The sequence below is a fragment of the Myotis davidii genome, unplaced genomic scaffold (genome assembly GCF_000327345.1).
Source record: "Myotis davidii unplaced genomic scaffold, ASM32734v1 scaffold1286, whole genome shotgun sequence".
Classification (NCBI taxonomy): Eukaryota; Metazoa; Chordata; class Mammalia; order Chiroptera; family Vespertilionidae; genus Myotis; species Myotis davidii.
Genome location: NW_006296619.1, coordinates 198384 through 210368, shown reverse-complemented (window position 1 = coordinate 210368; position 11985 = coordinate 198384). Strand labels below are relative to the sequence as shown.

Genomic DNA, 11985 nt, shown 5'->3' with positions numbered 1-11985 from the left:
AGGAATGAATTGTGTGTGGGAGGTGGGAGTCATCTAGGCCAACTATCCCATTGCACAGATGAGGAAGCTGAGGCCCTGACAGAGTCAAAACTGACACCCAGCTTGGTCTGCTTCCAGAGCCCACGTTTTCATTGCACTGTGGCCTCACGTGGAACGGGACCCTCTGGTCTCCAGGTCTGCATTAACCCACCCCTCCCACATGCTCCCGTGTCTGTCCCCTGGAAAGCCAAACCCCTCTGGAAGAGTTTCAAGGACAGAACCCCAGTCCTAGCTAGTATGATGGCTTATAGCTGAGCCATCTCCATCTTCATTCTGTCTCCGTGTATTTGCTGAAGGAGTTCAGCACTGAACAAAACCCAAACTTCCCTGCTCTCATGTTAACTGACATTCTCGTGGCAGAAGACAGACAGTAATCAAACACATGAAATAGATGGCTCATCCGGTGGTGAGAGGTGCTGTGGAAGAAAATAAGGCCAGGAAGGGAGGCAAGGAATGTTCCTGTGTTGACAGTATTTTTAAAAGGGTGCTCAGGGAAGGTCTCTTAAGGAGAGTAAATCATGTCCATATCTTGGAGGAGGATTCCAGGCAGCAGAATAGCACGTGCAAAGGCCCTGAGGCAGGTGTGCCTGATGTGTGTGAGGGACTGCATGGAGGTTAGTCCTCTTTTTCTATCTTCCCAGCTGCTCTTTGGGGCGACATGCCACTCCTGGCTTTGCGAAGGCTGATAATCTGAGCTAACCACCGTTGAGGCCTTGCTACCAGGGGCCGGGCGCTTTATCAAGTGTTTCCCCTTGAACTGTCTCATTTACACTTCCCCTCCGTCCTCAGCCAGCAGAAGAGGAACTGGACACGCAGAGCATTTTGGTGATTTGCCCAAGGTTGAAGTGAGTGAGATGGCTGGGACTCAACCCCAGGCTGGCCTGACGCCTCTGGCATCCGTGCCCTGAAGCCAGGCCTTCACAGCCCCAGCCTGCCAAACCACGTGGGTGCTGGCAGTAGAAGAAACCAGGGTCCCAGCAGAAAGCCTCCCTTGGGGCTGAGACAGCTGGGCTGAAACCCAAGCCAGACTGGCCTGGGTGCTGGGGGAGGAGCGCAGATGGGAGGATTTCGAAGAATGGGACCGGCTCCCTGTAACCGATGCAGTGACCTCGGCTTCTGGGTGTGGGTCTCCCTACACAGGAGCTGGGGGCCAGGCTCCTCCAGCAGCACAGCTGACTGAGCCCAGTGGGGGCTTCAGCACTGGCTGCTCCCCTCTGTCGGGACTTCACAGGAATCAGAGGAGGGGCCATCTTAGTTGGCACATTTAATCTTCACTCTAACCCGTAAGGGTGGTTAAGTCAGCTGCCGAGAGTGACAGAGCTAAGGAGGAAGGAGGCAGGATTCACACTCGGCACCTCATCCTCCAATCTCCACGGTCCCTAGCCCATCCTCCCCTTCACACTGCTGTCTGATGCCTCCTGTCAGCCCATCATCATTACTGAGCCTCCTTCTGCCTTCCCGTGGCTCTGCCTGACGTGGAATCAAAGCGAGGCAGCTGCCAGAGGAGGGCAATGCCTCATGCCCCACAGGCCCGGGATACCTGGCCAGGGCGGAGCTGCACTCCCTTCTGAGCTCACTTGGAGCCCTCAGTCCTAACTAGGAGTTCACTTTCCAATCCCAGTTCTGCCACAGCCCTCCTGTCCCACCCCGGGATGTCACGGAACATCTCTACTTGTATCCCCTCTGGGATGCTGTGAGGCTGGAACAGGATAAGCCAAGAAGAGCACTTAGCAGCACGCCTGGCAGACAGCCCTCTCCATCCATGTGTCTTGTCATCATCCTTAAAGGTGTTTCTGAGCCCTGAGCCCCCCTCTCCCCAGGCACGCATCCCTTCCTTTGGCGGGTTAATGTGGAACTGGAAGGAACCTTCCGGACCTCAAGTCGGTGGTTTCCAATGGCACTCTGGGTGCCCTAGGCCCTATGCTTCAGGGACCATCTTGGGAAGGGAGGTTGGGCATTAAGCTCCTGGAATCCCCCAACCGAAAAGGTTCCCCTTTAATTTGTTTTCTATGTCGGGCATTCACTTACTATTTTGAGAAATCTGCTGGGGGAAACACCCACCTGAAAGCACAGATTAATATCCAAAGCTCTCATTTCGCGGATGGGGACACGCAGGCCCGGAGAGGGGGAGGCTGCTGTCCCAGGCTTCCCTGCAGGCTGGTGGCCAGGCCCGCACACGACCGAGGGCTCAGCCTCCCAGACCCAGGTGCTGCTAACATCTGCAGACTTCTTCCCTGTCCTGGGCTATAGAAGTGCCCCCAGAGTTGCCCTCACTGGCCACGCCCTCTGCACAGTCCTGTCTCTGCCAGGTGGCTCAGAAGCCTCTCCCTGGGACAGGAGAAAGCAGGCGCTGCTGGCGTGAGCGCCTGGGAAGCGTCCAGACCTCGGTGGGCACAGATGTCTGGCTGTAGTGCTTTGCTGGTGGGAGTGCCTCCCTGTCCCCCACTCGGCAGTGGTATCTGGCTCTCAGGTTCTTCCTTGGGCCACTCAGTTCCTCACACCCTTCCTGCCTTTCTAGTACCACCCATGGCTCCATCCCACCACCACGCCTGGCACCCAGCTCTAGGAGTCTCAGGAATAAACCCGCCTCCCGGTTCCAAAGTGAAGCCTAACACAGCTGTGATCACTACAACACAGGAACGGCCGCTAAGGCTCTTGGACAGTGTCTTCTGTGGGTTAGGTACTGTTATAGGGACTTCACTCAATTATTTACTTGATTCTCACTATCGCCCTGGAGAAGAGGATACCTTGTGCCCATTTTAAAGATCGGAATATGAGGCTCGGAGAGGTAAAGGAGCCTGTCCAAGGTTACACAGCCAACAAGTGGCCGAGTCAGAGTCTGACCTCAAGTCCTCGCACCGCCCTGTCTGGAACAGCAGGCCTGACCCCTCCTTCTGTACGCCCCCTTCTCTGCCCCTCCCCCTTCTCTACCCCTCCCCCTGCTGGCGCTGTCTTTACGGCACCTATTCCCCTGGGGCATGATATTTCATATGCGTGTGTTTATGATCTCTCTCCCTCTAACTATACTATAGTTAGGGGTCCTCAGACTACGGCCCGCGGGCCACATGCAAATACAAATATTGCATTTGTTCCCGTTTTGTTTTTTTACTTCAAAATAAGATCTGTGCAGTGTACATAGGAATTTGTTCATTTTTTTTTTTTAAACTATAGTCGGGCCCTCCAACGGTCTGAGGGACCGTGAACTGGCCCCCTGTTTAAAGAGTTTGAGGACCCCTGAGCTACAGGGCAAGCAGGGATTTTGCCCGCTGCTCTGTCCTGAACCCGTTTCTGGTGATCAAAGACTGTTGGCTACGCCAATGCCTGGCCACATTCCCCCACCCCCGTGGGTGCGGCGCTGGCCTTAGGCCTTCGGCGTCGGCACCGAGCCTCTGCGGTCCTGGCTGTGGCTTACTCTGCGGTGGAGAAGGCCAAGGTGAAGTTGTGCCGGCGCTTGGTGGGGTCCAGCTCGGCGTAGTCAAAGGCCTCGGGGAAGAACTTGTGGATGAGGGCGCAGAAGGCCATGCCGCTGCTCCAGCTTGACGAGAAGTTCTGAATGTCCACGTGCTGCGGGCGGCAGGAAGGGGCGGCCTCCGTGAGACTCCCACCTCTGGGCTCTGCACCACGCAGCCCTCCCGGGCACTGCCGCCCTGGGGAAGGGTCCCGCCCGTGCCCACCTCGTAGTGTCTCGTCATGGCCCTGCACCACTCCAAGAGCATGTTCTTGACGCTGCCGATGGCTGCCCCGGCTGCCTTCGTGTTCCGGAACAGGGCCGTGGGGCCTGAGGCTGCCCTGTGAGCGGAGGGATGGAGAAGGCCAGGCCAGAGAGGTGGGAGGCCACCGAGAGCGCCATCAGGGAGGAGCCCCAGCCCCGGGTCAACCCTCCCACCTCGGCCTGGGCTGTTCCCACCCCCTGAGGCCGCCATCCTACCAACCCACATCCTGGGAAAGCCCAGCCCAGCCATTTCTCGCCTGCATCCTACCCTCCAAACTTGTCCACAATGGCTTTGCGGTTCTGTGCCCGGGCCCCCCGGGGCCGGGCAGGGGCTGCCACCCTGCGTTCTGGTGCCTTCTCCTTCTTCTTCTCCTGGGAGGGAGGGGGCTCCGTGGGACTCTGGGGCACCTCGCTGGGTGAAGACTTGCTACGCAGAAAAGTACAGAGACCAGTAAAAGAGGGGCGGGGACCAGCCAGTATAGGGTACAGGGAAGGGGTGGGAGCAGGCTGGGGGTGGGGGTCCTTGCAGTCTGAAGGGGCATGAACAGTTGGGGCACCCACTCTTGGCACCCATTTCCTGTGCCCAGCACCGGGAGGGGCTGTAAGGAATGGTGAGGCTCAGTCTAACTTGGGGAGTGTGTGGTCTGGCGGTATGTGAGGGCAGAACTAGGGCAAGTCTGAGGTCTGACCTGAGTTTGAGTCCTGGCTTTGCCTCTTATTTGCTGTGTGATCTTGGCACTGTTCGTGTTACTTCTCTGAGCCCCAGCTTCCTCATCTGTAAAATGGGGGCAAGCACACACCTGCCTGACAAGATGGCCCTGAGGCTTGAGTAAGAAGGGAAGTTTAGAGCCTGCCACGTAGCTACCTGCGAGCTCAGTGAGTATTCAGTTATTTTTCTCTAAGACAGTAACACAGAGGTGGATCTCAGGTCAAAACAAAGGAAGAGTCTTCTCATGACTACAGTTGGGCAGAAAGGCTCTCATTTTTTCCCCTCACCCACTGGGCACCAGGCACTGTGCTCAGCGCTTTGTACGCATTATACCATTTAAGCCTCACCCTGATCCTACGAGGGAGGCACAGTTACTGCACCCACTTCACAGAGGAGAAGAGGCGAAGGGACATGGCCGAGGTCACACAGCTGGTAAGTGGCAGAGTCGTTGTCCAAACTCGGGCTTTCTGCTCATGCTCTATATAAGGTGCTTGGCACCGTGGAAACATGCTGAGCGGCCAGATGAGGGCCTCAATAAGACCTGCCAGGGATGCTGAGAGGCCCGTGATGGGCGGGTGGGGGGGAGGGGGCAGCTGTGCTGATGCTCCCTGGGCTCTGCCCTGGGAAAGGGGCTGAATACCAGGAATCCCGGGATTCTCAAGGCCAGGTGCTGGGGAGGCCCGGGCCCAGGTGAGGGGAGCTGGAGTTAGAGGGATTGGAGCCAGGCCCCGGGGTTGGGCATTACCTGACAGAGGGACTGGTCTCTCCGGAAGCTGCGGTGTCTGGGCCCAACCCATCTGCAGGAAAGGAGCAGGGGGAGGGAGGTGAGTTCGCCATGACCGCTCCCTGCACGGCCCCCCCACCCCCCTGCCCCGAGCCCCTGCGGCAGCCTGTGGGCTCCTGGCTCTCACTCACCTGGGCTGAGGCCTTGACCCTCCTCCGTGGGGCTCTCAGGCCATTCCTCGGGGGAGCTGGGACTCACCCCTGCCCCTTCCTCCGACGCTCTCTCCACACCCTGATCCTGCTCTTCATGGGGACCGCCTGACTCCTGGAACCAACATGGTCTGGGTGACCTCACAGTCACACACGCGCTTGCCCAGGGCTCTGTGAGGCCTGCAGAAAGATCTGCAAGGCAGCGTGGGACATGGCGCAGCAGCCCCCACCCCAGGCTCTTGATATCCATGGGAGGAAGACTGGACTTTCCCCAGGAAATAAAGCACAGGGGCCTTGCTTCCCTGGGGGCAGGGGACTCCTGAACATTGTGGGGCCCCCTCCCTCCTTCCTCTGCCTCACTCACCTCCTCCTCCCTCGTGTCACTCTCCTGCGGCTCAGCCTGGGCCTCGTCTTCCAGAGCAGCCTTCTCCTCAGAGTCTGCTGTGGCCTCTGGGGCACTGGCTTTCGCCTGGGCTTCAACCTTGGGCTCCTCCGTCCTGGCGCTCTCCTCCCGAGAGGCTGCCGTGGCCTCCTGCTCCCCATCAGCCTCCCTGGCCCCGGCCCTGGCCTCCTGCTCCGCAGTGCCCTGCTCCAGCTCAGCCTTGGCCAGGTCCTCCACGTCAGCCTTCTCCCCGGATTCGGGCTCGGCCGCTTCCCCCTCAGCCTTCTGCTTCTCCGTGGCCAACACCGTGCCCTCCTGTCCCTCGGCCTCCTTGGGTTCGGAGTTGGTCTCTCCTTTCCCACCCGTCATCTCCTGAGGAGCCTCTTTGGTCTCTTCCTTCCCACCGTCCTCCTTTGGAAGTTCAGCCTCCACTTTGGACTCCACCTTGGCCTCATCCAACCCATTGGCTTCCCCCAGGAATTCTGCCGAAGCACCTCCCTCAGCTAGAGCTCTTTCCTGCTTTCCTGCCCCCTCCGGAGGCCCCTCTGTGGTGGTGCTGGTGCCTTTGGCCGCCTCCCCTGCAGAGGTGTCACCTCCCGGCGTCCCTGGGGAGTCAGTGGTCCCATCAGAGGGCTTCCCTTCCTTCTGCTCCATCTCTGGGGAGAGAAGACAAGCAGGTCTGGTCATGCCCATCCTGCATGAGGTGAGAGCCCGCCCGCAGACAGCGCTGGCCAGGAGTCTGGAGGCCTGGGCTTCAGTCCTGGGTGCCCCCTACTTGGACATGTGACCAGAGAATCCACTTCCCTGGGGTGAAATGAAGGGACAGAGTGCTGCTTCCTGAGAGGTGGGGAGTGGGCCGTGCTGACTTAATGTTGGGTGGTGTCCACCTACCTTTGCAGATTGTGGTTTGGGCTTTAAAGAACAGTAGGTCATGCCCTGGCCAGTGTTTCTCAGCGGTTAGAGCATCACCCAGGGCACCGAAGTGTCACAGGTTCGATTCTGGTCAAGGATACATCCCTGAGTTGCAGGGTATGTGGGGAGGCAACCAATCTATATGTCTCCCTCACATCGATGTTTTCTCTCTCTCTCTTCCTCTCCCTCCCCCTTTCCACTCTAAAAATCAATGGAAAAAATATCCTCAGGTGAGGATTAACAACAACAACAACAAAAGAATATTAGGTCACATAATGCCTTTTCAATATCTTTGCCTCTTTTTTTTTAATCCTCACTTGAGGACATACTTAGAGAGAGGAATGGAAATAGAGAGAGAAAGAGAGAGAGAGAGAGAAAGAGAGAGAGAGAGAGAGGGGAAAGAGATAAATTGATGTGAGAGAGAAACATTGATTGGTTGCCTTCCGTACATATCCCGACCAGTTATAGAACCTGAAACCCAGGTATGTGCCCTGACCGGGCATCGAACTAGCAACCTTTCGGTGCACAGGACGATGCTTGGGTGGTTACAATTCCACACTAGCATTCTGGAACAGTGGTGGTAGTGAGCCTCAGGCGCAGAGCCCAAAGCAGAAAGGAGCAGTTAGATAGGGTTTAATAATACTGTTTTGTTTCCACTGCTTCCATTTCCAATCTATATATATATAAAAGTCCAGCAAACGAAACGGTGAAACAACCAGAATGACCAGTGGCTATGACGTGCACTGTGGCAGTCAATTATCCTGATCCAGGCCCCAACCAGACCGCCCCCCCCAGCAGCCTGGCCCCCAATTGGCCCCCAACACCCCTATTGGGGGAGGGACCGGCTAGCAAACCGCCCACAGCCGCCCCTCCCCCAGTCCAGCCCAATGAGCCCCCATCAGGAGGCGGGCCAGCCAGACCCCATCTGTGCACAAATTTGTGCACCAGGCCTCTAGTAGTGATATAATGTTTCTTAAAACACACACACATTTGTTGAATTTACAAATAAGTTCAGAGGAAGACATTCAGGAAAGCAGGTGGTACAGACAGAGCTAAATCAGGGAGGTGGTGTAAGAGTGCCTGAAGTTTGGGGATCCCTGAGTCCACCGATCTCAGCCTCTGCCAGCTCTGCCAGCCTCTTGTCCTCGGAAAAGTTGAGCCTGGGCATGGAAGAGTTTCCTTCGGTGAAGAATAGAAACAACACTCTCGAACCTCTGCAGGGAAATGTGATCCTCCAACTGCCTGGGCTTGGTGAGGGGAGGGAGGTTATGACACCTTAACTTGGGGTTTCCTATTCAAGTACTGTATGTACTCTAGGATCTACAATAACAGGTGGATGGGGGAATTTGGGGGCCCCTCCTTCATCACCCTGCCCTTCTCAGGGGTCTGTTGACAAAGAAAACAACCCCCAAATAGTGTTCAGGGCATGACTCAGCCAGTAAGAAAAGTAGACACTCCTGTCACTGGCTAAAAATACCTCCTGCCCTCCACAGTGCCAATGTTCTGGGTGATAGTTCCCAGGGCACCTGGGTAATTGGGACAGAGGCAGGACAGGCAGAGGGGGGCCAGGGCTCTGTTCTTGGGTCTTACTGCCCCAGACCAGGGTCCTGGGGTCCCTGGACTTGTGCCCCGCCGTTTCCTAGGAAGCAGGTGGAATTGGCAAAGGTGTTCACACTGTTCTAGTTCTGCCCCTCCCACCAGAGCCCTTCACGGTTCAGCTGCTCCAGCATGTGTTAGAGGGGACAAGTGAGCCGAGACATGGAGTGCACATGGAGCTGGTCTTGACCCCCATCTCCTAGGCACTCACTCTGAGACCTGGGCAAGTCCCTTTGCCTCTCTGGGCCTCAGTTTCTGCCAATAATGACATGATGGGTCTAGATCAGTTTTCCCAAACTGTGTTCTGTGGGAAATTAGGGTCTCCTAAGACATTAATAAGGGCTGAGGGGTTTAGTCTCTGGCTAAGGTTGTTCCAGAACCTAATCTTTACCCTTTTAAAATATGCAACTTCATGAACACTTAGATACTCCATAGTAAAGAAACCTTAACTTGGCTTAGCTTTATTTAACTAACTTTTCCCCAAACCTCTTTTTTAAAAAAGATATATATTTTTATTGATTTCAGACAGGAAGGAAGAGGGAGAGAGAGATAGAAACATCAATGATGAAAGAGAATCCTTGATCAGCTGCCTCCTGTATGCCCCACACTGGGGATTGAGCCCACAACCTGGGCATGTGCCCTTGACAGGAATCGAACCTGGGACCCTCCAGTCCACAGGCTGATGCTCTATCCACTAAGCCAAACCAGCTAGGGCTCCCCAAGCCTCTTTGACCATGGTTTTTTTCTTTTATTTTTGCTGCTTTTCCTGAGGCACCACTACCACCTCCTTGAGCAATGCCATGCTTAGCGGAAGTATGGCCCACCCTGGTCTGAATGACCCGCACAACCCCTTACTGCCCTGCGCTCTTGCTTGGAAGGCGGTACGGAGTGGTGGTCAAGATTCGTGACTCCAAAGTCTTCCTACGATGGGATCCCAGCTCCCACTGTGTACTAACTGTGTGACCTTGAGCAAGCTACCTGCCCTCTTGGTGTTTTGATTTTTGGAGGTAAAAATAGGTCTCGTTGCATAGGGATGGTGAAGGGTTAAGGACACACTGCATAGGAAGCACTTTGAAGCCTGCGTGCTGGGTAAGGCACGCTCAGCCCACATCAGCTGGTACTGTGTAGGCTGGCCTCCTCCCAGCCATGTACCAGATTAAGGCCCTGACCCGGCCGTGAGGGCACTTAGTTGGTGAGACAAGGCAAAGAGAACTGAAGGCCAGTCCGTTGATAACCAGCCCTTTTTAGACCTCAAAGTGTGGTAGTAATTGGCTAAGACATAGCAAAGCGCTGCAACCATCTTTCCCTTCATCTACATGCTACACCCTTAGGGTGGCGGAGGCGAAGGACAGGTGTACACACACACACACACACACACACACACACACACACACACCTCAGCCATGCTGTGTGTTCATCACCTCTGCTTTCCACCCTCCGGGCTTGTCATAAATAGACAAGAGTGAAGAAACTCAGAAACACCCCACCCCCAGCATGAACAACTCTAGAGCAGCTTACAGCTCACCTAACACCCTGCTTTACCTTGCTGGTTCCTCCCTCTAACCCTTGGGAACAGGCGGGATTGGCCCCCTTGTACACATTAGGAATTTGAAGCTGGGGCAGGTGAAGTGCTTTGATTAAAGTCATAGGACAATTAAATGGCCAACCCGTACCTAGAGCCCAGGTCTCCTGACAACTAGCTGGAGCCTGAGCCAAAGATGCTGCTCCCACCAGGTGCTCAGCCCGTGTGTCCCTCAAAGGCTCCAGCCCAGGGTGCGGGGCCTCGCCCTGATGGGGGCGGACAGTCAGACATGGCTGAGGCGTTGAGCTCTCTCTTTCCTTCCTTCCTCTCTACTTTCTTTCCTCCTTCCTTCCCCAGGAAGCCTTCGTAGCATGCCTGCACTGCACATAGTTCCTCTCCCCTTCCTGTTGCTCTTGGCAGACCCGAAGGAAAAGAACCCAGGAGCCCCAGTTCCAAGCCTCAAATAGTGTTGATGACATTTGATGGTTCTGCTGACACCGTCAGACCCTCGGCCACCCCATCTGCCTTCCGGTGGTCCTGAGGCCACTCCTAGCTGCTTGGAGAGTCTGCCACCCTGCCCAGCTGAACCAGGGAGCCCCTCTGCCCAGCAGGCCTCCCCATGACCTCAGGTTGCCCAGCACCCCAGAGGCTGAGTCCCTGAGCTCTGGCATCTCAAAAGAAGCCTGCGTTTCTCCAACTCTGGGGCCCTGCTTGGAGGCATCCGCCCTTGGAATGTGGGAGAGGGGTTGGCAGATAAAGGGGGGCCCCTGAGAAAGGAGCCCAGGGCTTCTCTTACCTGGGGGGCCTCTGCCCGGGGCCTTGGGAGCTGTCTCCTTCTTCTAGCTGAGCAGCCTCACTCCTGGCTGCCAGAGGCCTCTAGCCCCCAGTGCTTCTGTCCCTGCCCCCTCCACCTTCCGCCCTCCTTCCACCCCACCCCCATTTCAAGAGCCTTGAGCCTCCGAAGAGCATTGTTTACCGCCCTGTTGGTACAACACTTTCCCCTGACCTGGGAGGCTCAGATTTCCCATGAAGATCTGACAGGTGGCACCTTTCAATCATAGGGCGCGCCTCCTGCCCTGACCCCAGCAGCATGCATTCGCTGGTCCTCTTTCGTCCCAATGTACTTGCCCGGCCCTGGAGACCTGGAAAACCATCTGCAGGCCCATTTGGATGGTCCCCAGCCCTCTGGCCTCCCCTGTTCATCCAGAGCCCAGGCTAGGCCTCCCGTGCCCCGCCCCCCACCTTGTGTCTTTAAATAGTTCCTTTTACTCTTCCTCAGACAAAAGCAGCTGCTGGAGGGTGGGCTCAGGAGGGAGAGAGTGGGACAGCTGCTGTCCGGACTATACTGGGGCGTCTTGGGAGTCCCCTGGCTCACACTGGACAGAGATTTGGAGTGGGGAGGGTAAAGAGGAGAAGATTGATGGGCCAAAGAGATGGATCCCTGGGCTTAGAGTTTAGAAACACAAAGCTGAGCTCTGTTTTGAATGAAGTGACTGGTACACAGTAGGCTCTGGACACGTTTTTGTACTGAATCTAGATTTTGCTCAGAAAAACCAAACACATCTTTACCTTCTCAATATGTCCTATGAGAGGCACTACTTTTTGGAAAATGTGTGCAGGGCATTTCCCCCTTATCCACCCTCCCGCCCACGCACACAACTTAGGAAGCTTGTGGCTCCCCCAGCCCCCACTCCCGGCCCCACCACTTCAGCCACACTGACCTCCTTCCTGTTCCTGAAATAAATCGATTCCTTGCCACACGCAGGATTGTAACCTTTTTGCTTTTGCTCTTTGCAAGATTAGCTCCTTCTCATTCTTCTGCTCTCAGCTCTAATTTCATTTCCTCGGAGAGGGCTCTGTGACCTTCAGTTCCATCCCATTATTTCAGCCTGTTTTATTTTCTTCATACTATTTACTGGGATCCAAATTTACCTTATTATCTGACTCTCTCATTAGACTCTAAGCGCTATGAGGCAGGGACTGTATGTACTCTGCTCATGGCTGTATGCCCAGGAACTAGCAAATTCCCTGGTTCATATGAGGTGCTCAATATATTGAACGCATGAGTTAATTACTTAGTTAATAGAAATTTGGAGTTGGAACTTGGGGGACTGTGCTTGGGATGATCTGAAAGCGAGGTTTGGGTACCCATGTCGAACAGTTCAATATTGATGGTTGTT

At 55.5% G+C, this 11985-nt stretch overlaps 1 protein-coding gene across 3 annotated transcripts in view; it reads right to left on the bottom strand.

The window, feature by feature from the left end:
• The window catches only part of SMTNL1 (smoothelin-like 1), a 12960-nt gene extending 975 nt beyond the window's left edge, over positions 1 to 11985 (bottom strand). Inside the window, exons 1-8 of one of the 3 annotated variants that reach the window (XM_015569344.1) lie at positions 10604 to 10708; positions 10403 to 10409; positions 5758 to 6439; positions 5376 to 5508; positions 5206 to 5257; positions 4020 to 4178; positions 3714 to 3828; positions 3452 to 3603 (exon numbers count right to left, since the gene is read on the bottom strand). In XM_015569344.1, the coding sequence (XP_015424830.1) occupies positions 3452 to 3603; positions 3714 to 3828; positions 4020 to 4178; positions 5206 to 5257; positions 5376 to 5508; positions 5758 to 6429 (1283 nt within the window). In that variant the 5' untranslated portion in view covers positions 6430 to 6439; positions 10403 to 10409; positions 10604 to 10708. Of the gene's footprint in view, positions 1 to 3451; positions 3604 to 3713; positions 3829 to 4019; positions 4179 to 5205; positions 5258 to 5375; positions 5509 to 5757; positions 6440 to 10402; positions 10410 to 10601; positions 10709 to 11526 lie in introns of those variants that run through there. The other 2 variants (XM_015569345.1, XM_015569343.1) reach the window with 2 other exon arrangements.